We start from the raw sequence: 24,987 nt of genomic DNA on the forward strand, positions 1-24,987 counted from the left end.
AGATGGTCTGTCTTTTGTTGCTTACAGCCTCTTGGATTGTTGTTACTATACCAACCCTGAATGGTGGTGACTAACTTTCCAGTATCCACCCAGCCTGCTTTTGTTACACTAGCTGGCCATTTAATAGTCCTATTGTTCCAGGCTATCAGTGGTCTTCAGGGGGAGGGTGGCACCAGATCTGCTTTCTGATACTTTGCAAGTTGCATAGCAAAACATTTTTATATATCTGTTTCTGTTTTCTGCAAAATTAGTAACTCTGAAAATTCATCATATCATGCTACATAAGGACTAGGGGACACGCAATGAAGTTACTAAGTAGTACATATAGAACAAATCAGAGAAAATATTCCTTCATGCAATGTACAATTAAGTTCTGGAATTTGTACAATTAAGTTCTGGAATTTGTTGCTAAACAATGTGATAAAAGCCATTAGCCTAGCAGGGTTTTAAAAAGTTTTAGACACGTTCCTAGAAGAAAAATCTATAATCCATTATTAAGGTGAAGCTTGAAAAAATTCCACTGTTTATTCCTGGGATAAATAGCATGAAATCTGTTTTACTCTTTGGAATTATGCCAAGTACTTGTGATCTGGATTGGCCACTGTTGGAAAGGATACTAAGCTTGATAGACCTTTGGTCTGTTCCAGTACGGCAATGCTTATGCAAATAGGTGGGGAAATGTGGGATACAAGTACTATAAATAAATAAATAAATTTATGGACATGTTTTATAGAAACAGCATAATTTTTCTTACAAGATGAAATATTTGTTTGGAAGGATTTTTCATTTTATATTTTGAAATAAACAGTTAATACATACTCAACAATGAAGTCAATTGACTGTCCTGCAGTCCAACCAGTCATACTTTGCAATAGTTTAGCACTTGTATTCCCCTCCCCCTCCCCCCCCCCCCCCCCACCCCATCCACTGAAACTGTCACCTGAAGATATGTTTCTCAGCCCAAGGTGTTGACTGTGCAGAGAAAATATTACTACAATGCTCTTCATCTGGGGAAGTCTGCGACCCAAGATTATGTACATGTTTTAGCAGATACTTGACACTGCCATTAGTGAGATTCCTCTCTCCACAGGTCTCTATGGCAAAGATGACAAAGAAGCTGCACTGATTGACATGACAAGTGATGGTGTGGAGGACCTGCGTACCAAATACCTGACCTTCATCTACCAGGATTATGTACGTGCCATTGGAAGTCAAGCTTCTATGGGAGAAGGGGGTGAGGCTGTAAGGAAAGCTGCCATCCTGACAGCTCCCTGGGGTGGGGAGGAGATGCCCCCAATCCAGGGACACAGAGATGCTGGAACTATAGATTTTAGGGGCTTGATAGAGAGAGCTGCACTGTAACACAACAAGATTTTGACACTAACTCCCAAGGTTCTTCATATTGGAGGCCCTTCTTATCTGGTCTCTCTATTTATCCCATATATTCCCTCTTGGGCTCTGTTTTCTGCTGCTGATTATCGTCTCACTATTCCCTCTGTCTCTCGTTCACGCTTTGAGTCAACTCAACAGTCAGCTTTCGTTTTGACTGGTCCATCATTATGGAATGCTCTTGCCACCTCTTTCCACTCCAAACAATTCTTTTAAAGGTTCAGGGCCTTGCTAAAATCTTATCTCTTTTCCCAGGTGTTTAGGTCTTCCTGATGCACTGGCTAACCGAATGGGTAGCATTTCTCTCCCCTTGCTGTCCTCTTTTCCTTTCCCTCATTTCTGCTTTCCAGTAATTGATTGCAGTTCCTTTCTTATGCTCCTTGTTTTTTTTTGTTAGGTAAACTGTTTTCATTGCCAAGTGTGAAAGGTGGTATATCAAATGTTGTGCATTAGCGTAGCAATTTGTGATACAGGGACCTTGTTTAATTTGTTCTGACCCCTTATGGAATGTTTCTTCTAAGCTGTGTGTGAGTTTGCCACATGTTCTTACTGTCAGGGTTGATGTTGCAATCTTGTGATTCTGATTACTTGGGGAAAGCAGGTTCTGCAGGAATTTCCTACCCCCACACAATTCAAACTGTTAAAACAGCAGCAAAACCTCCCAACCGTAAAAGTGTGGGCAGTAGACTCCCATGCAGCTTAAGCAAACGATAGCCCTTAAGTTCCCTGTTCATCTGGATTTCACTAGAAAGGAAAGGAAATGCTCAGGCCTACAAACAAGTTATTGTCCTTCTTTCTTTTTTAAATTAGTAAAATCTTTTGAAGCCTTAGGGGTCAATATTCAAAGCAATTTAACTGGCCAGCAACAGCTCCTGGTCAGTTAAATCACCTGTTCAGGCCTAATCACTAATTTTCAGTGGAAATTAACTGGTTAGTCATGCTAAAAATAACTGGTCAGTATCAAACTGAAAACCGGCTATTTTGGGGGCGTTCCAGGAACAAGGTTGGCACTTGGCTAGTTATGTGCTGATATTCAACAATTAACCAGTCAGGTTAACCGCATAAATAAGACTGATAAAAGCCAGTTCTATCTTTATGCGGTAACCCATAGCTGGTTAAATGCTGAATATCACACTTAACCAACTATGCGTTAGCCGGCTCCAGAAATTCAATGCTGGTGCCAGGATATGACCCAGCATTGAACTTCTAAGTTTAACACCAGCGGTGGTCAGCAAAACACCGATCGCCGCCAGCTGATTTTCAGCACTAGGATCATTAATTATGCTCACAAACCTGGGCAAACACAGGCCTAAATTTATGAGTATAGCTTTTAAGTGCCTAAGAAGAATTTAGCTGAAAATAGGGCACAAACTTATGAGCCTAATTTAAGAGCTCAGCATTTTTTGAACATTGGGCCCTGAGGAAACTGGCTGTCCTCCAGAGGAAAGCCTGGGTACAAGGACCCTGGCTTGGGCCTTCCAGCAGGGCTAGATTTAAGACTTGAGGGCCCACAGACACTGGGTGGAGAGTTGCCCTCAGAATTCATTGATCATCAGAGGATACACAGAGATTCCTTCTATCTCTTCCTCCTGCTGGATCACCCCTGCTCAGAGCCTCCATTCTCCCTTTGGCTTTTTTTCCATGTGACATTGGGTTATGCCCCCTCTCACCTTAAGAGGTCTGCACCAGACACCACCAGCAGCAGCAACTTTAAGAAAAGGCTTCCACAGGGCCTGTAATCATATTCTGGCTCAATTATCTATGCTGACTTTTATTAAAGTTACTCTAATGGACAGTCTTCAGCAGGCCCAGTTGGTAGCATGCAAATAGACTTATCAAAATTTGGTATTAGGTAGCTGTCTACCTTACCTATGCTAAAATCCAGGCCTGCCTTTCAGAAAAAACACTGAAAAGTTAAGCTGGCTTAGTTATTACTGACTTTCTACATCTTCTGTCCCACCCGCGGGAGGTGGTGGAGAGGAAAACGGTAACGGAATTCAAACATGCATGGGATAAACATAAAGGAATCCTCCTCAGAAGGAAGGGATCCCCAGAAGCTTAGCCGGCGGTGGGAGGTGGGGATAGTGCTGGGCAGACTTATATGGTCTGTGCCAGAGCCGGTGGTGGGAGGCGGGGCAGGTGGTTGGGAGGTGGGGATAGTGCTGGGCAGACTTATACGGTCTGTGCCCTGAAAAAGACAGGTACAAATCAAGGTAAGGTATACACAAAAAATGACACGTGAGTTTATCTTGTTGGGCAGACTGGGTGGACCGTGCAGGTCTTTTTCTGCCGTCATCTACTATGTTACTATGTTACCCCCCAACTAGAGAGCCTTGTCTGTGCAGAGGAGGGGCGCTCCTTTAAATATCCTGTCAATCACCAGTCCTATAACACTTCTAATATTTTCCCCGCAGGATAGTGGAAAACAAAAATACATTGATGACCTGCCCAAGCAGCTGAGCCGATTCGAGAAACTTCTCTCCCAGCATTCTAATGGCAATGGCTTCATCGCAGGAGACAAGGTAAAACACACTCTTCCTCTTGCAAACCTCATGTGGCACTGCCCAATCAGAGCAGGACAAGGCGGTAGCCCTTGCAGTGCGATCAAAGTATTTCACATGCTATTTGCTGCCATCAAAGTTGTATATTTTTGAAAGGATTTCCACCTAAAAATGGCAAAAATAGCAACATAGTTTTGAATTAAATAGTCCGTTGTGGGGACAACCAAAGTTCACGGGGGTGTGTCGGAAGCGTAGCGAAGGCGGGACTGGGGCGTGCTTCAGAGATGGGCGTCCTCGGCCGATAATGAGGTAATCCATTGGCAGTAATTCTATAAAATGTGCCTACATACAGTACATATCCTGTAAAGGAAGTAGGTGGCTATTTTCTTTTATAGAACACTAGTGAAAAAGGCCCGTTTCTGACAGAAATGAAACGGGCGCTAGCAAGGATTTCCTCGGAGTGTGTGTGTTTAACAGAGTGTGTGTGATTTCTTCTCTTCAACTGCAACTCAGATCCATCTCTGCAGAAGCTGTGAGGATGTCCAGCCGCTATGCCTCTGCCACCTGGCTCATCACTCAGCTGAATAATAGAACTTTTCCAAAAGCCTTTTTCTCTCTCAGCTGCCATAACATGGCCTTTCCGCCTGATCCGGCTTCTTCCTGCTTGTTCCAGTCTGCCTGATCCAGCTTCTCCCTGCTTACTCCAGGCCTTCTGCTCCAGCCCGCCTGCTCCAGGCCTCTGCTCCAGCTTGCTCCAGACTGCCTGATCCAGCCTGTTCCAGCCCGCCTGATCCAGCTTGCTCCAGTTCATCTGCTTCAGTTTGTTCTAGTCCGCCAGCTCTTGCTTCATACCATTCCAGCTTGTTCCAGTACTGCTACTGTGCTCTCCACCGCACTCACCTGCTCCTGCCTGCTTGCTGCCCAATCCACTTGCTCCTGCCTGCTAGCCACTCAACCTGCTGCCCAATCCACCTGCTCCTGCCCACTAGCCAATCACCTGACTGATTGACTAGCCAATCACCTGACTGACTGACTGCCCACCCTGAAACCTGCCTGCCTCCCAGCCCTTATTCCTACCAGCTCATCACTCCCTGCCCGACTGCTCACCCTCACCTGCCTGTCTCCCAGCCCAACTACCTGCCCTGTGAACACCTCAGTCACTACTCATGGCCCCCATTCACATTCAACTCCTTGCCCTGTCCCTCCCTAATCTTTTCCCCCTCCCACCGCTGTATACCACACGATCTCACTACCCATGCATGTCCTCTCCCGTCCTGCTCACTACTGCAGTACCCTACCTACCCCTATCCCCCACCACCTCACCATCCCTGTTGTCCTCCTCCTCCTTCCTAGCTCTCAACCTTCAACACCTCCTTCCTGCCATGAACCCTTCCCCATTCCTCCTAAGCACATCCTGTCTTCGTCGCCTTCGTCGCCCTTCCTCACCCACCCTTCTCCGCACTCTCTTGCTCCTTCTCCTGCTATCCGCGGGAGACATCAATCCCAACCCAGGTCCCCCACACCTGTCCTCGTCCTCATCTCATCTATGCAAACGTTCCCGCGATATCTCCAATCTCATCTCCATTCCCCTCCTCCCCCCCTCCTTCCTCCCCTTCTCGTGCGCCCTGTGGAACGCCTGCTCAATCTGCAACAAACTTCCCTTCACCCACGATCTCTTCATCTCCCATTCCCTTCAACTGCTCGCCCTAACTGAAACCTGGCTCACCCCTGATGACTCTGCCTCAATCGTGGCCCTATGCCACGGAGGCTATCTTTTCTCCCATTCACCCCGCCCAGTTGGTCGCGGAAGCGGCGTCGGGCTACTACTTTCGCCCTCCTGCAGTTTTCAACCTCTCCACCTACCTCAGTCTCACTGCTTCTCATCCTTTGAAGTTCACTCCATTCGTCTATTCCACCCGCTGCCACTCAGAGTTGCAGTCATTTACCACCCCCGTAATAAGTCCCTCCCTTCCTTCCTTACCGACTTCGATGCCTGGCTCTCCATTTTTCTTGAGCCCTCATCCCCATCCCTCATTCTTGGTGACTTCAACATACACATTGATAACCCATCCGACTCATATGTTTCTCAGTTCCTCACTCTTACCTCCTCCTTCAACCTCCAACTGAGCTCCTCCACCTCTACTCACAAATCTGGCCACTGTCTTGATCTCGTCCTCTCTTCTACTTGCTCACCCTCCAATTTCCGTGCATCAGCTCTTCCTCTCTCTGACCATCACCTAATCACATTCACACTTCAGCACCCTCCCCCTCATTCTCGCCCAACACTAAATACTACTTCCAGAAATCTCCAGGCTGTTGACCCCCTCACCTTATCCTCTAGTATCTCTGATCTCCTCCCTTCCATCATGTCCGCTGAATCTGTTGACAAAGCTGTCTCCACTTACAATGCCATTCTCTCCTCTGCTCTAGACACCCTTGCACCGTCCATCTCCCCACCGTCCACCTTCCCACAAGGCGTACCAATCCCCAGCCCTGTCTGACCCCTTGCACCCAATACCTTCGCTCCTGCGCCCGTTCAGCTGAACGCCTCTGGAGGAAATCTCGCACCCATACTGATTTCATTCACTTCAAATTCATGCTATCCTCCTTCCAATCCTCCCTATTCCTCGCCAAACAGGACTATTACACCCAATTGACTAATTCCCTCAGCTCTAATCCTCGTCGTCTCTTCGCCACCCTCAACTCCCTCCTCAAAGTGCCCTCTGCTCCCACCCCCCCACCCCCTCACTCTCTCCTCAATCTCTGGCTGACTACTTCCGTGACAAGGTCCAGAAGATCAACCTCGAATTCACCACCAAACCTTCTCCTCCTCTTCATCCTATAACCCACTCTCTTAACCAACCAACCCAGGCCTCCTTCTCCTCTTTTCCTGATATCACCGAAGAGGAAACCGCCCATCTCCTCTCCTCCTCGAAATCCACCACCTGTTCCTCAGACCCCATCCCCACCAACCTACTTAGCACCATCGCTCCTACTATCACCCCCACCATCTGTCATATCCTCAACCTCTCTCTCTCCACTGCAACTGTCCCGGACACCTTCAAGCATGCTGTGGTCACACCACTCCTTAAAAAACCATCTCTTGACCCTACCTGTCCCTCCAACTACTGCCCCATTTCCCTCCTACCCTTCCTCTCCAAGATACTTGAACGCGCCGTTCACAGCCGCTGCATTGATTTTCTCTCCTCTCATGCCATCCTCGATCCGCTTCAATCCGGATTTCGCCCCCTACACTCGACAGAAACGGCACTATCTAAAGTCTGCAATGACCTGTTCCTCGCCATATCCAAAGGTCACTACTCCATCCTCATCCTCCTCGACCTATCCGCCGCTTTTGACACTGTCAATCACAACCTACTTCTTGACACACTGTCCTCCTTTGGGTTCCAGGGCTCTGTCCTCTCCTGGTTCTCCTCTTATCTCTCCCATCGTACCTTCAGAGTACACTCTCATGGTTCGTCCTCCTCCCCTATCCCGCTCTCTGTTGGAGTTCCTCAGGGATCTGTCCTTGGGCCCCTCCTTTTCTCAATCTACACCTCTTCCTTAGGCTCCCTGATCTCATCTCATGATTTCCACTATCATCTTTATGCTGAGGACACCCAGCTGTATCTCTCCACACCAGACATCACTGTGGAAACCCAGGCCAAAGTATCGGCCTGCTTATCCGACATTGCTGCCTGGATGTCCAACCGCCACCTGAAACTGAACATGGCCAAGACTGAACTTATTGTTTTCCCACCCAAACCCGCTTTTCCTCTCCCTTCACTCTCTATCTCAGTTGATAACACCCTCATCACCCCCGTCTCATCTGCCCGCAATCTTGGCGTCATCTTCGACTCCTCCCTCTCCTTCTCTGTGCATATCCAGCAGATAGCCAAGACCTGTCGCTTCTTCCTCTACAACATTAGCAAAATTTGCCCCTTCCTCTCTGAGCACACCACCCGAACTCTCATCCACTCTCTCATTACCTCTCGCCTTGACTACTGCAACCTACTCCTCACCGGCCTCCCACTTAGCCACCTATCTCCCCTTCAGTCCATCCATAACTCTGCCGCACGTCTTATCTTCCGCCTTGACTGATATACTCATATCACCCCTCTCCTCAAGTCACTTCACTGGCTTCTGATCAGATACCGCATACAGTTCAAGCTTCTCCTACTAACCTACAAATGCACTCGATCTGCAGCCCCTCCTTACCTCTCTACCCTCATCTCCCCTTACGTCCCTACCCGTAACCTCCGCTCTCAAGACAAATCCCTCCTTTCAGTACCCTTCTCCACCACCGCCAACTCTAGGCTCCGCCCTTTCTGCCTCGCCTCACCCCATGCTTGGAACAAACTCCCTGAGCCCATACGCCAGGCCCCCTCCCTACCCATCTTCAAATCATTGCTCAAAACCCACCTCTTCAATGTCGCTTTCAGCACCTAATCACAACACCTCTACTCAGGAAATCTAGACTACCCAACTTGACATTTCGTCCTTTAGATTGTAAGCTCTTCTGAGCAGGGACCGTCCTTAGTTATTAATTTGTACAGCGCTGCGTAACCCTAGTAGTGCTCTAGAAATGTTAAGTAGTAGTAGTAGTGTGAAAGTGGGTGTGTGATAGAGAGAGAGTGAATGTGTGTGTGTGTGACAGAGAGAGTGAGACTGGGTGCGAGAATGTTAGTGTGAGAATGAGAGTGGGCCGGCCCCCTCCCTGCCAGTTCCAGGGTCTGCCCTCTACCCCTCCCTCCCAGGGTCTGCCCTCTACCCCTCCCTCCCAGTTGCAGGGTCCGTGTGCACGCCCCCCCCCCCTCCAAGATCCAGGGTCAGGCCCCCTCCCTCCCTCCCAGGGTCGTTGCCCCCCCATCTCTCTCTCCCTCCCTCCCAGGGTCATTGCCCCCCCCCCATCTCTCCCTTCCTCCCCCCCCCCCCCCCCCCATTTTCAGGGTCGTTTTGGCCCTGTCTCCCAGAAAAAGTAAAACCCAGCCCCAGATGTGAATGTATGCCGATGTCTTGCAGCTGCAATGTGGCACATACAGGAAAAGCAAATGTATGAATGTGAAAGAAAAGGTCCCTTTGCCGTTTCGCTTTTACATTGTCGAAGTGTTGACGGTGTCAAAGTTTTCTTGTGTCTGTGAGCTGATTGCTGAGACTCTTGTGTGTTGGCAAAGGAAGAGCTGAAACGTTCCCTTTGTAGTAGGCAAACAAAACCTTTTTTTTCTGTAGAAATTCTTGTGCTCCTCTTCTCTGCCTCTTGTTCGATTAGGACTGCAGGCAAAATTGTCAATGTGTTGCAAAGAAGAGGATGTTTTTAGTGCTCTGTGTTGGAGAGGAGGTCAGTCTGCTCAGCTGTTGTTTTTTTTTTTTGTGTGTGTGTGAGCGGATTGCTGAGTCTCTTTTCCTGTGCTGTGTGTTGGCGAAGGAAGAGCTGAAACCTTCTCTTTGTAGTAGGCAGGGGCATAGCCACGGGTGGGCCTGGACGGGCCCAGGCCCACCCATTTTCCCTCCAGGCCCGCCCATCCTTCGCACGCTGTCGCTGCCCTTTTGTCCCGCGGAGGCAGCGTTCAGCGTTTCCTTCCTGCCCTGTCTTCTCCCCAGGCTCCACTGCATCGTCCCTGCAAGTGGAATCCTTCTCCTTTTCGGCCGTCGCGCTGTGCTGCCATACACAGGCAGCTTCGCTCCTCCCCCGCTGCGTCCATTCTGGCCCTCTCTGATGCACTTCCTGTTAGGGCCAGATGAACGCGGTGTGGGAGGAGCGAAGCTGCCTGTGTGTATGGCAGCGCAGCGCGACGGCCAAAAAGGAAAACAATTCCACTTGCAGGGACGATGCAGCGGAGCCTGGGGAGAAGACAGGGCAGCAGGAAGGAAACACTGAACGCTGCCTCTGTGGGACAAAAGGGCTGCGACAGCGCGGGAAGGATGTGGATTCGTGGGCCTGGAGGGAAAGTGGCTGAGCTGCTGGGACATAGGAGGGAGAGGAGGAAGGGACTTGAGGGAAGGAAGAGAGAGCTACTGGGACATGGGAGGGAGAGGAAGAAGGGACTGGAGGGAAGGGAGAAGCTGCTGGGACATGGGAGGGAGAGGAAGAAGGGACTGGAGGGAAGGGAGAAGCTGCTGGGACAAGGGAGGGAGAGGAAGAAGGGACTGGAGGGAAGGTAGAAGCTGCTGGGACATGGGAGGGAGAGGAAGGACTGGAGGGAAGGGAGAGAGCGTCTGGGACATGGGAGTGAGAGGAAGAAGGGACTGACGGGAAGGGAGAGCTGCTGGGACATGGGAGGGACTGGCGGGAAGGGAGAGAGCTACTGGACATGGGAGGGAGAGGAGGAAGGGACTGGAGAGCTGCTGGACAAGGGAAGAAGAGGAAGAAGGGACCAGAGCGAAGGGAGAGAGCTGCTGGACATGGGATGGAGAGGAGGAGGGGATTGGATGGAAGGGAGAGAGCTGCTGGACATGGGAGGGAGAGGAGGAAGGGGCTGGAGAGCTGCTGGACAAGGAAGGAAGAGGAAGAAGGGACTAGAGGGAAGAGAGCTGCTGGACATGGGAGGATAGGGAGAGAAAGAGGGGAGATGGATGAAAGGATGCAGAGAGAAAGGTGAGAAACTAGAAGGATGTGGAGAGAGGGAGGAGACTGAACAGAAAAGGGTAGAGAGATAGACACTGGATAGAAGGAGAGGGGAGATAGAGACACTAGATGGAAGGATCAGGAGAGAGGGTAGATGAGTGGAAGGATAAGGAGAGAAAGAGGGAAGACACTGGATGGAAGGGTAGGGAGAAAAAGGAGATGCTGGATGTAAAAGAAAGAGGGGAGACACTGGAAGGATGGGGAGAGAAAGAGGGGAGCTGCTGGATGGAAAGAGGGAGAGGACAGAGTAGGGAAAGACTGGAGAATAAGAGGAAGGGGCATGAGGCGAACAAGGGTGAGGAAAAGATGAAAAGCCATAGGTGATGAATGGACAGGAAACCCTGGCAAGAGAAAGACGAAGGAAAGCAGAATCTAGAGACTGGGAGCAACACAATGAGAAAAAGTAAATGGCCATACAACAAAGGTAAAGAAAATAATTTTATTTTTAATTTAGGATAAAGTAAAATGGTACCTGTGTTAATAAAGTTTCAGAGACCAATACTTCCTTCCTTAGGTCAGGAGAGGATACCGTAACAGCATTATACTGACCTGAGGCAGGAGGTTTTGGCCTCTGAAAGCTCACTGAAAAGTGTGACTAAATTTTGCTGGGGGAGGGGGGTAGAGAGAAAATTTTGTGCCCACCCACTTTGGGTTCAGGCCCACCCAAAATTGGCAGTCTGGCTACGCCACTGGTAGTAGGCAAACAAAAAGTTGTATTTTTTTTCCTCTAGAAATTCTTGTGCTGCTGTTCTCTGCCTCTTGTTCAATTACGATTATGACTACAGGCAAAAGTGCAAGGTTTTGGGGGAGGGGGAGATGTCACAGTTCTGACTTCCAGTTTCCAGGCATGGGCAAACAGGATATCTCTGGCGCCTCACAGTTCCGGTTTTGAGGGGGTTTTGAGGCTTCATTTAGAACGTTGGGGTTGAGAATTATGTCCGGAAGGGGCGTGGCTGAGGAAGGGTCCTGAGTGACAGTAAGTGGTGCATGAGTGAGAGTGAGTGTTGCTGACAGCCTAGCCTTCAGTGTTTCCCTCCCACAGAGTGAGCTTCAGAATGTTCCAGGTGAGAATTATTATATAGGATTAATATAACCATATATATATATATGCATGTATGCACATAGATGTGAGCACTTATGAGCGCCATATATCTGGTATAAGTAGTTGTACATAACTTATAGTATTCTGTAAGTTATGTGCATAAATGTGCACCCCCGCCAATGTTCCTTCTAAGCCATGCAGGAGTCCTCCACCTACATTCCTGCCAATAGGGGGTGCTGTTTCACTATCACATTTTCAATAGTGAGTAACAGGCAAGCTCTGCAGGAATCCAGGGAACCTACCTTGTCCCTAGTGACTGAATACATGATAATGTAGCACCCCCCCCCCCCCCCCCCAGTGGCAGGAATGTGTTTGGAAGACTCCCACACAGCTTAGAGGGAACATTGGCCTCCACCAATAGTCTGCCCAGAGTCCACCTATGTACACACCTCATGAGCAGCCCAAGGCAATCCGCTGCCTGAAGCGAGGGATAAAATGGCACCCCTGGTCCCCTGGCATACCCCCCTCCCGAATCCAGCATCTCTCCCTTCACATGCTCTCTCTCTCTCTCTCCCAACTCCCTCCCCCCAGCCATAGTCTAGCATCTCCCCCTTCCTTCCTCAACCCCCTTCCCTGAGTCTACCTTCCATTTTTGTTTTCCAAAAGTCATCGTTGGTAGCAATTCCCATATGCTGCCCTGCTGTCGGCATCAGCTTCTTCTCTCTACTGCAGCCCACCTCTGAAGAAACAGGCTGATGGCAGTGGCAAGATACCTCTCCATAAAGAGTGCCACCTGAGACCCGTGCCCCAGTTGGCCTAATGGTAGCGCTGGCACTGACACACCCACCTTTAAAATATATGCTATCACAGATATATGTGCATTGAGGGGCCCTTTTACTAAGCCGCAGTAGGATCTACGCCCAAATGAGACTACCACCAGGCTAGCACACCCTCCCTAGTGGTAATTTCAGATTTGGCACACGCCCGTAATGCCTGGATGAATTATTTATTTCTTCCCACGTGCGCCATTTCTGGTAGTAATCGGCAGTTGGCACGTGCTGACCAGTCACCCGTGTGTAGCACAGGAGCCCTTACCGCTAGATCAATGGGTGGCGTTAAGTGCTCAACCGGTTTTAGACACGTGCTGGTTTTAGTTTTACCGCAAGCCCTTTTCCCATCACATTTTTTAAAAACCCTTTTTTGCGGATGCGTTAAAAACTATCCTGGCGCATGCCTAATACACACGCCTATACTGCCGAAGGCCACTTTTTACCACGGCTTAGTAAAAGGGCCCCTCACAGAATAATGCATAGGTGCATATCTGCCATGTAGGCATATGAGCATCCATACGCCACGTATAAGCTACTATTCTAAACATTTTTTGCAGGTGACGTTTGCACAAATTTTAGCACCTACTTTATAGAACAAGTTTAAAACAGTGATTCATGCCTATATAATGCCATTGTTTGATTATGGTAATGTACTTCTGTTAGGACTAATACCAAATCTGGCTACGCACGTGAGACAAATCTCAATCAATGCTATACAAATACAGGACTCTTAAATAGAGTCTGAGATTTTAAAAAAATTACTAAGTGGTAGGAGAAAAAGACCTCAGTAGCTCAACCATATGAATAAATCTCTATCTTGAAATCAAGTGACTTGCATTTAAGCAGTTGTACAGTTGAGCAATATCTTCACAGGTCTAAAAAAAACTTCCTCCTCTATATTCATTTTATTTTAACAACTTTTTTATATTCATATATCTTGACTTTTTGTTTTAACATTTTGTCTTTGCTTTTATCTTGATAGTAGCTTATAATGTACTGCAAATAGCTTGACTGAAAGATAGAGACTTATCTGGCTAATTGGTCCCACTCGACAGAGCACTGCCATTTTGCTATAGCTTCCTCGGGAGCTTCGCCAATTTATCTGCCAAGAAGTCCCGTTTCATTACAAGTTCTTCTGCCTGCATTTGCCCAGCCACTAATGGGACTGCTGCTGTTAGGACAGTCAGGATATATAATAAAATCTGTACAAGCGGCACAAAATACTTTAGCCAGATTGCTGCCAAAAACCTCTAGATTTGATCATATTACTCCAGTTTTGATAAAATTGCACTGGTTACCAGTGAAATGGTATACACAATTTAAGATTTTGACACTCATATACAAATGTGTGACTAATGAGACTCCTGTGGTGTTGTCTACCTCCTTAAGGATTCATAGTCCCCATCCTATACTCCACTTAGGTACTAAATTACTTTTAGATGTACCATCATTTAGACATATTCGCCTAGATGAATACAGAGCTAAAATATTTTATGTGGAAAGAGCACAGCTGTGGAACCTGCTTCAGGACAGTATTCACACAGTGCAGATTCTGGCTCATTTTCGAAAACATTTAAAGGCATTTTTATTTAGAGAAGTTTCTAATGTAGAAACTTAGATTTTGGATCAAAACCTCGCATAGACCATGACCTGATAAAGTAATTGTTGTTGGCGGAAGAGAGAAGATTTAAGAATTTGTTTTAGTGATGTTGATATTTTCTGTAATTTCTGTGAACCACCTGGCAATGAGGATAGTGCGGTATATAAATTGTGGAAACAAATAGAATTACTCCCTTCTCTCTAATTTTATAAACTTTCACACACAGTTTTGGGCTTAGCACTCAAAGCTGTGCACTCAGGTTATAGAATAGTGCCAGTTACACACACAGGACTAGATTCTTTTTATGGAGCCTGAAAAATCGGCGCTACAAGTTTTCTGCTTAATCTAGGTGTGGTTTCTAGAATATGCCTTAGTGGATTTATAGAATTCACCTAGCAGGCCATGCCAACGCCTAAGTCTAGGTGCATCCATGTACTCCAAGGAAAACTTGGGGTAAATACGGGTGCCTAAGTTAGGCACAGGGTGGGGTAAATACGGGTGCCTAAGTTAGGCACGGGGCAGCTGTATTCTATAACCCTTCTCGTAAATGCCGCCCATTCCACGTCCATGGCCACGCCCCCTTTTTGGCAGTGCACATTAGATTTTGCATGCACCATGTTACAGAATGCACTTAGCGAGTAGTGTGCGTATATTCTAATTAACACCAATTAGTGCTGATTTTGCACAAAATCCATAGTGTGCAACTGAAAGGGGAGCGTGGACCTGGGAGGGGCATGGACGGGTCAGGGGTGTGCCCAGCATTTAACCACACGGGTTCTAGAATTCTAGTAGTTTATCGACTAGATTCTCTGTATATCACGCCTAAAAAATCAGCCTTCGAAATAGAGAGTTGCACGGGGCAGAAATCTTACTCATCCCCTCCCATCCCCGCTGGAATCTTACCCATCTCCACCCATCCCCGCAAAAATTTAACCCATCCCAACCCATCCCCACCCGTCCCCGCAAGAATTTAATGGTACATAAAAGAAAATTCCAGTCAGCTCCCTCAGTCTCTCTCTGGATTTGAGCCACAGCACTGTAGGCAAGGAAGGAACGGAAGTTGGAAGTTGGAACACTCTGGTGCGCACATGTAAGACTTGTCTCCGATTCACTTGCACTGTGTGCTGAGAGGTCACCACATGCACGCACCAGTAGGACACGTGACATCTGATTCTCGTGCCTGTGTCAGAGCTGAGGTCTGTGCACCAGCCTGGGAGCAAAGAGGATTAATAGTAACATAGTAAGTGACAACAAATAGACCTGAACGGTCCATCCACTCTGCCCAATAGTCACACTCATTATCAATTCATCATTAAATCAACGAGTGTGATATTATATACTTGATTATGGTCTTTCTTTCGTGTTTCTGGAACAAAGACCACAGAAGTCTATCTGGCCCTATCCTTATGTTCCAGCTACTGGAGTTGTCGTTGAAGCTCACTCCAGTCTATTCGTCTTCTCATTTGTGGAACACAGACCGTAAAAGTCTGTCCAGCACTGTCCTCATGTTCCAGCCACTGAAGTTGCTGTCTAAGCCCTTTCCAGCCCATCCTAAACCAGATTGCCATGTATGAGCCACAGACCATACAAGTCTGCCAGGTATCAGCCCTAGTTCATCACAGCCAGAGTCGCCATCTAAGCATCACTTGACACATCCACACACATGCAGCCATTTAAGGTTAGGTTTTATATAACTTCCATTTTCTAATTAGAGATCCTCTGTGTTCATCCCACGCCTTTTTGAATTCCGTCATCATTTGTGACTCTACCACCTCCTTAATGGAAGACTTTCCACATTTGTGCTGTTAAAGCAAGGAAGAAGAAGAGGAGGAGAAGACAGCACTCAAAGTTGGCATTCGGTAGATGAGAGGCTGGTGCAGGTGCTTCTTACACTTCTACGAGAAGACCGCAGAACTGCTTCCATCCCCGCAGGAACCCCGCAGGAACTGCCTCCGTCCCCACGGGAACCCCGCAGAACTGCTTCCATCCCCGCGGGAACCCCGCAGGAACTACCTCCGTCCCCGCAGGAATCCCACGGGTTCCACGGGATTCCCGCGAACCCCGTTCCCGTGCAGCTCTATACTTCGAAATTAAATTCACCTATGCGTATTCTATAAAGTGCGCCTTAATTTAGGAATACTTTATAGAATAAGCTTAAATCTCAATGCAGTATATAGAATATGCCAAGTGCTGCTCCGCATGACTAAATTTAGTCGTGGGCAATTACGCCAAGTAAAACTTGGTGTAAATCCCAATTGCCTAAATTATGTGCGGACCGGGTGTATTCTATAACAACGCGTATAGATTTTAGAAACACCCACGACCTGTCCACACCCCCATTTCAACTACATGACTTAAACTTTTTGCGCACCTTGTTGCAGAATATGCTTAGACAGTTCTGCAAGTAAATTCTAATTAATGTCAATTAGTGCTGATAATGGGTTGTTAACATCCAATTATCAACACTGATAATTAGCTTATGTGCATTGTTATGGAATATGCTTCGATTTCCACATGGAAATCTCCACACGATATATAAAATCCCGGTATATGTGCTTATGGCCTAGTGGTTAGGGTGGTGGACTTTGGTCCTGAGGAACTGAGTTCGATTCCAACTTCAGGCACAGGCAGCTCCTTGTGACTCTGGGCAAGTCACTTAACCCTCCATTGTCCCATGTAAGCCACATTGAGCCTGCCATGAGTGGGAAAGTGCGGGGTACAAATGTAACAAAAAAAAACTACCATCAGTTAGGTGTAAGCATTTACATCAGCCATTGAGTAAGGTTAAGGGTCAGATTCTCAGGGCCGTGCCTAGGGTCTCTGGCGCCCCCCTGCAGACTATCAGTTGGCGCCCCTACCCCCCCCCCCCCCCCGTGAAAATAATCATGCCCCCCCCCCCCCCCCCCCCCCGGTGAAAATGATCGCTCACCACTTGCCACACTGACAGGAATTGTCAGCAATATTCTTAGAAACAAATTGCTATACATTGCAAAATAAGATAGCAGATGTAAATTCTCAAAGTGGACATATTCCAAACGCTAGACAAAAATTAAACTGAACCCCCAAGATGCCAGACTCTGCATACAATGCAACACCACAGAAACAGAAAATGTCCCCTAGTACTGTGCAAAATATAAAGACTGCAGATGTAAATTTGAAAAAAACTAACAAGAACCAATCACCACTTTACAAATTAACAAATAGAAATAAAACAAATATAGAAAATAAAATAATACCATTTTATTGGACTAATACATTTAGCTTTCAGAGGCCAAAACATCCTTCCTCAGGTCAATACAGTATAGTGCTGTTACAGTATCCTATCCTGACCTGAGGAAGGGGGTTTTGTTCTCCGAAAGTTAGTCAAAATGTATTAAAATTAGTCCAATAAAAAGATTACCTATTATAAACATTTATTAACACAGCTACAATACTACTATATCCTAAAGCAAAAAAATAAAAGTAAATATTTTATTTACAGTTTGTTGTCTCTGGTTTCTGCTTTCCTCATCTTCTTTTCACTGTCTTCCTTCCTTCCATCCAGCATCTGTCTTTGTTCTCTCTCTGCCATCCAGTGTCTGCCCTCTCTGCTGTCCCCTTCATCCAATGTCTGCCCTCTCTCCCTGCCCCTTCCATCTACATCTGCCCTCTATCTCTGCCCCTTCCATCCACCATCTGCCCCTGTCTGCCCTCTCTCTCCCCCTTCCATTCACTGTCTGCCCTTTCTATTGCTTCCATCCACTGTCTGCCCTTTCTCTCTGTCCGCTCAATCCACCATTTGCCCTCCCTCTCCCATCCATCTAGGGTCTGCCCTCCCTCTCACTCCCCCTTCCATCTAGGATCTGTCCCCTCTCTCTGCCCCTTTTTTTCAGCCCCCAGTTCCAGCCCTACTATCCCACCAGTCCCCAGTTTCAGCCCTAGCCCTTTTCTCCCACCAGTCTTGAGCTTCGGCCCCCAGCCACTTCTCCCTGTCCCCTTTTCAGCCCCCAGTTTCAAACCCAGCCCTTTTCTCTCACTAGTCCTGAGCTTCAGCCCCAGCCACTTCTCCCTGTCTTCTTTTCAGCCCCCAGTCCCCACAGTTTCAGTTCTTGTCCCTTTTCAGCCCCCAGTCCCAGTACTAGCCCCCTTATCCCACCTACCCTCCTTTTCAGCCCCCAGTTCCAGCTCCCTTCATCCACATGCCTTGCATTAGGGCCTCCCCTTTCAGCCCCAGACCCCATCTGGGCTCCCCTCCCCATCCCCTTCTCCCACCTGGGCACCCCAACCCCTTCTCCCATCTGGCCACCCCATCCCCTTCTGCCATCTGGGCTCCCCACCCCATCCCCTTCTGTCATCTGGGCACCCCACCCCATCCCCTTCTGCCATCTGGGCTCCCCTCCCCATCTGTCATCTGGGTTCCCATCCCCTTCTGTCATCTGGGCACCCCACCCCATCCCCTTCTGCCATCTGGGCTCCCTCCCCATCTGTCATCTGGGCTCCCCTCCCCATCCCCTTCTGTCATCTGGGCACCCCACCCCATCCCCTTCTCCCATCTGGGCTCCCATCCGCTTCTGTCATCTGGGCTCCCCTCCCCATCTGGGCAGCCCATCCCATCCCCTTCTCCCATCTGGGCTCCCCACCCCATCCCCTTCTGTCATCTGGGCACCCCATCCCCTTCTGTCATCTGGGCTCCCCACCCCATCCCCTTCTGCCATCTGGGCTCCCATCCCCTTCTGTCATCTGGGCTCCCCTCCCCATCTGGGCACCCCATCCCATCCCCTTCTCCCATCTGGGCTCGCCACCCCATCCCCTTCTGTCATCTGGGCACCCCACCCCATCCCCTTCTGTCATCTGGGCTCCCCTCCCCATCCCCTTCTGTCATCTGGGCTCCCCTCCCCATCCCCTTCTGCCATCTGGGCACCCCTGATCCGACCCGACTACCAGCTCCGTCGAGATGACAGCGGGTGGGGGGGGGGGTGCTCCGCTCCCGCTGCTCCCACCCTACCTTCTTTTAAAAAAGAAATCAGTAAAGCGGCGTGGCAGGCAGCGCAGCTTCGCGTCTGCCCTGCTTGTAAAACAAGTAGATCTCCTCGTCGGGCCTTCGCTCACTGGGTCCCGCCCTCGAGGAAATAGGAAGTTACCTCAGAGGAGGGCGGGACCCAGTGAGCGAAGGCCCGACGAGGAGATCTACTTGTTTTACAAGCAGGGCAGACGCGAAGCTGCGCTGCCTGCCACGCCGCTTTACGGATTTCTTTTTTAAAAGAAGGTAGGGTGGGAGCAGCGGGAGCGGAGCACCCCCCACCCGCTGACACCCGGGGCGGACCGCCCCCACCGCGCTCTTGGTTTCCTCAGTGTCCGCCTTCTTCTGACGTCAGAAGAAGGCGGGACACTGAGGGAACCAATGAGTGCAAGGGAATGGAGACGTCGGCAGCGCTTTCACCGACACTGCTGCAGCCTGCGACCGAGGTAATTTAAAGTCCTCGGGGGCGCGGGGCGAGGGTAAGCACCGCGGTGGCGCCCTCCAGAGGTGGGCGCCCCCCTGCGGCGCTTACCTCGCTTACCGCATCGGCACGGCCCTGCAGATTCTATTTATGGCACCTGAAAAATGCTCATGGTAAACATTTCTGCCTAAGCATCTACTATATTAAAAAGCACCTCCAACGTTCTGAAGCTGACTCCATGGCAGTGAAGGGTTTGAAGGGTTCGTGCTGCCTGCTGTATCCATCTCCTGTCCTGACGTTTGCTTGCTTCCTGGTTCGTCACAAGCAGCAGTGACCAATCACTGGAAGGGAACGCTGCAGAGTTTCCAGGCAAAGGAACGTGACATCACACACATGAGGGTGTTGTCGTCCCTCCCTTCCAGTTCCAGGCTCCCTCCCTCCGAATTTTAAAAATCATCTTCACTTACCAAGTTGGGTTTAAAGCGGCCGGCAGCAGCGGTAAAAGGTGTGCAGGCTCGGCCCTTTCTCTCTCAGCTCTGGTCCCGCCCTCATTTCCTGTTTCCACAAGGAGGGAGGGAGGGGGGAACCTGAAACTCGGTCCCCTGGAACTCATAGGGAGAGGACGACCCTGGAATTCGGAGGGAGGGAGGGAACAACCCTGGAACGACCCTGGAACTCGGAGGGAAGGAGGGAGGGGACGACCCTGGAACTCGGAGGGAGGGAGGGAGGGGACAACCCTGGAACTCGGAGGGAGGGAGGGGGACGACGACCCTGGAACTCGGAGGGAGGGGGGATGACCCTGGGAGGAGGGAGGGAATGACCCTGGAACTCGGAGGGAGGGAGGAAGGGAAGGGTTGACCCTGGAGCTCGGAGGGAGGGGGAGGACGACCCTGGAACTTGGAGGGAGGTAGGGGACGACCCTGGAACTCATAGGGAGGGGACGGATAACCCTGGAACTCGGAAGTAGGGGATGACCCTGGAACTCGGAGGGAGGGAGGGAGGGGACGACGACCCTGGAACTTGGAGGGAGGGGGACGACGACCCTGGAACTCAGAGGGAGGGAGGGGACGGACGATCCTGGAACTCGGAGGGATGGAGGGAGGGACGACCCTGGAACTCAGAGGGAGGGGGGAACCTGAAACTCGGGAGGGGGGAACCTGGAACTGAGAGGGAGGGATGACCCTGGAACTCGGAGGGAGGGAGGGGGAACGACCCTGGAACTCGGAGGGAGGGAGGGGGAACCTGAAACTCGGGAGGGGGGAACCTGGAACTGAGAGGGAGGGACGACCGTGGAACTCGGAGGGAGGGAGGGGGACCCTGGAACTCGGAGGGAGGGAGGGGAGGGCCCATGGCACACACTCTCATTCTCACACACACACTCTCTCTCTCACAGACACACTCGCACCCAGTCTCACTCTCTCTCTCTGTCACACACACACACTCGTACATTCACTCACTCTCTCTCTCACAGTCACTCTCACACACACTCTCTCAAACATACACACTCCGAGGAAAACCTTGCTAACGCCCGTTTCATTTGTGTCAGAAACAGGCGTTTTTTACTAGTATTCTATAAGTGGTGCCTAGATTTAAGCACGGTATATAGAATACTCTTAGTTCATATCCCAGCACCTAAAACTACACACCTCCATTTACACCAATAAAAATTGGCACAAATCCCTGTGCGTAGATTTACATGCACACTGGGCCATAGTCTATAACTACGTGTGTAAAGTTTGGAATGCCCATAAAATGCCCATTTCCCTACCCCCAACCATGCTCCTTTTGAACTGTGCACATTAAAATTTAGGCGCAGTTCATTACAGAATACACTTAATCGCGATATAGAATTTACACTTAGGGGTGAATTAAAAAATTGGCACCAAAAATAAATGCTGAGCGCTATTCTATAAGCCGTGTCTAAATTTAGGCCTGGTTTATAGAATAGCGCTTAAGTCCCGGGGATCATGCCTAAATTTAGATACATCCATTTGCACCAACGAAAATGTGGTGCAAATTCCCATGCCTAAATTTAAGCGACGAGCCCCATTATTCTATAATTGCACATGTAACTAAAAACAACACCCACTATCTGCCCTGAACTGCCCATGACCCTCCCATTTCTCACCCCCTTTTTCAGGACACAAGTAAAATTTAGGCACAGATCATATGCCTGAATTTACGTGTATATATCTTGTTATTCCAATTAGCACTAATAATAGCTTGTTAAAATGCCAATTATTGGTTCTAATTGGCCTATTATTCAATTATGATGCATGCACAAATTGTGTATGTACCCAAATTTTGCACGCCTCTCAAAGAGCCCTTTATAGAATTAGGGGGTTAGAGGAGATCATCATAACATTTAACTTTAGGCAATCTTTTGAGAATTACCCCCTCCATCCAGGTTTGCAAATGTATGCCTTGTAGCGCTATAGAAATGATAAGTAGTAGTAGTAAATTTGGTTTTGTGTTTTTTTTCCGCCTGATCCAGATCTCATTTGCTGACTACAACCTCCTGGATAGCCTGCAGAACCATTTGGTTTTGGCTCCCGACTGCTTGAAGACCTTCCCTCTCCTGTCGGCATATGTGGACAGAATGAGTTCCCGCCCCAAGCTCAAGGCATACCTGGACAGTGAGAAGCGCAAGAACCGGCCTCTCAATGCCAACGGCAAGCAGTGATCCACACAGCCACCTGTAGAGGGGCACCTATAAGCCTCTGTGGGAAGATAGAAGAGCCTGGAGATTTACAAAGAACTCTCGCATGAAAAATTCTTGATACTGTTACAGTCTGGTGAAAAAGTGCGCTATATATGTAGACTTTAGCAAATGACTCTGTTCAAGCCTCCCAAGATCTGTTACTGTAAGATCTTAGTATCTTGATGTACATATGAGTTTTTCTTGTTGGGCAGACTGGATGGACCTTGCAGGTCTTTTTCTGCGGTCATCTACTATGTATGTTACTATGTATAACCTCAGTACATCAATACACCTTGAAGTCCCTTTATATTTCTGAAATGTCCTTTATTGAATAACAAACAGTTTACTCACAAATCAGAAGAGGTGCCTCTTAGCATAGAGCCTTCGTATTCTGAAAGCTGCCTCATTGGATGGAATCAGAGACCTGAGAAAAAGGGCAGTTCTACTACTGAGTTAGAAAAGCAGTTTCACAGGCAGAACAGCTCACAGATGGGAGATTGAAAGTGCAATATCTCATTGTCAAGATATTTATGAGGTAAAAAACCGAGTTCTCTCCAGGGAGTCTATGAGGACAAGTGCTGACAGAAATAAGATGAAGACAGTCAGTCAGAGAGAGAACCTGGACAGGAGAGGGGGGGGCTCCCTCAAGCCCAAAGAACAAGAGGCCAAGCAGACCAATGAGAACAAAGCCAAGCTAGGCTGAGAAAAAAGGCTAGGCAACAGCCCACCAATAATAACAGTTTTTTTAAGCAAGTGTGTCTGCACTACCTGTGAACTACATTTCACATAATGCCTTGCTTATCTAACACTACAGTGGCCTACAGTAAAACATTAACACATTTCAGGAACCTATCCCAACCAGGCAAGGCTGTCAAAGGACAGAACAGACTCCATGGGCCCGATATTCAGACTGTAGGAGATAGCCAGGCTGACTCCCGCATTCGGCGCTGAGTTCGGATATTTCTGGTGACCAGCATTGAATATCTGGGTGTTTTTTTTGGCTGGTTTCAACTTAAGCAGCCAAGTCAATATTCAGCCCTGCCGGTTAAATTAAAACTGGCCAAAATTAGGCCTGCTAGTTCGGTGGCCGAATTTGGCTGCCAAACTTAGCCAGCGATGTGCTGAATATTAGTAGATAGCTAGTTATATCGCATGATATAACCAGCTATCCGCTAAGCACTAACTGGCAATAGTCAGCAAGAGATAACCGGTGATCTCCCACTGAATATCATTGGATAGCTGGTTAAATGGTTTAAAATATCAGGCAACATCTCTCCTAGGACTGGTTTATCAAGTCCGGGCTTTTCTGCATTGCATACATGAAGACATATTTCTGTTTACCTAAGAAAAATAGACCTGCAGTGATGGAAAACCAGGACTGGATTAGCCTGAGCTAGTACCATGGTGTCATCCGATCTTGTACTTTATATGATGACTGAATTACTTAGGACTCCTGCCATTGACTCTCATGTGATCACCCATAGGCTCTGCTCCAAGAAACTCACTCAAGAAGTCCATGCGTTTGTCATGGCTCAACGGCTTGGGATGCTTGGGGTCAGTAAGAAAGTCAGAAACAGGCAATTGCAGCATCTTCCTGCACAATCAAGGTGTGAAAGGGGTTTCTATCAGAGAAATGGGGGATGATGATAGGACCATCCAATAATAGGAATCAATTATGCTGTTAAAACATATTTTTAAAGAACTAGTTGTTCAAGGGATTCGCTCCTAATGGTTTGAGGGTTTTTTTATGAAGTGGTCAAGCAGATGGGATAGAAGCACTCAGTAGGAAGGGTGACTAAGTCCTCTGTCTGGCATCTCATTGCAATATAATCTCGACTGTGAAAAACTTTTAAAATGTGGCTCCAACTTGAGAAAAATATTTATAAGATTCTCAAGAGGAGCAATTGAGTGTACGTAGTTCACAGAAATTTGGAATGAGCTTTTTGAGTATTGGGACCAAAATTATGGAATGCTCTCCCAGCCCAACTATGGGCAGAGTCTTGTGTTAAAAATGTTCAATCTGGATTGAAAACATTTCTTTTTTATTTTAATCAGTCCAACAGTCCAGTTTTCCATAAGGATGCAGCAGGGCCACGGGCCAGTTGAGAATCTGCAGACCTCGGCAAACTAGTCTCTTATCTATCCTATAACTTTTCTATAACCAATGGAGTTCCTTTTTTTCTTCTAATTTACATTTTAGCTGATATAATAGTCATTGTACAGTGCTCAGAAGGCAAAATAACAAGTAATGAATAAACTTGGGACTACTGTACTCTCAATTCTAGACCAGATCTAATATCAAAACATAAGGGTTTGAGAGGTTTTGCTTCTCCCTGGATCTTCTGAGGTTGCCAGATTTTGCAAACACCCCTCCTTCTGGGGTTTCAAGTCACTGGATCCTCTATGTCTCCTGGGCTCCATCTGTGCTTATAGCTCTGTTCTGGGATGCTGTATCACTAGGATGGGAACACTGTACTGTTGGGATTCATAGGTCTTTTGTGAGCTATAGCTTCAGCAAGAGTTGGGCACTTTTCTCTCTCCAAAAATTCCTATAAAGAGTGTCTCTTCAGCTCCTGCCACGTGCTCATCCTCATTATAATTGTACCACAAGACTTCTCTTTCTAGAACTGAATATACTGGGATAGAGTCTATATATTTATTTATTACATTTGTACCCCGCGCTTTCCCACACAGAGCAGGCTCAATGCGGCTTACATAGTAAAAAGTAAAGATAGTAAGTATCATATAAAGCAAACAATATGTAAAAGATAATAAAGAATAGTTAGTGTCCATGAACTTTGGTAAAAATTAGGAGCTGATCAAAATTATGTTGAACCTGAAGAGTAAGCTCTTTTAAACAGTACAGACTTCAATAATTT

General features: G+C 48.1%; 1 protein-coding gene across 1 annotated transcript in view; it reads left to right on the top strand.

Moving 5' to 3' along the window:
• The window catches only part of LOC115460575 (glutathione S-transferase P-like), a 38,043-nt gene extending 15,731 nt beyond the window's left edge, over positions 1 to 22,312 (top strand). Inside the window, exons 5-7 of the mRNA XM_030190345.1 lie at positions 1,091 to 1,194; positions 3,804 to 3,911; positions 21,902 to 22,312. Coding sequence (XP_030046205.1) covers positions 1,091 to 1,194; positions 3,804 to 3,911; positions 21,902 to 22,090 — 401 coding nt within the window. The 3' untranslated portion in view covers positions 22,091 to 22,312. The remainder of the gene's footprint in view (positions 1 to 1,090; positions 1,195 to 3,803; positions 3,912 to 21,901) is intronic.
• The last annotated feature ends 2,675 nt before the right edge of the window (positions 22,313 to 24,987 follow it).

The sequence above is a fragment of the Microcaecilia unicolor genome, chromosome 1 (assembly GCF_901765095.1).
Source record: "Microcaecilia unicolor chromosome 1, aMicUni1.1, whole genome shotgun sequence".
NCBI classification, from domain to species: domain Eukaryota; kingdom Metazoa; phylum Chordata; class Amphibia; order Gymnophiona; family Siphonopidae; genus Microcaecilia; species Microcaecilia unicolor.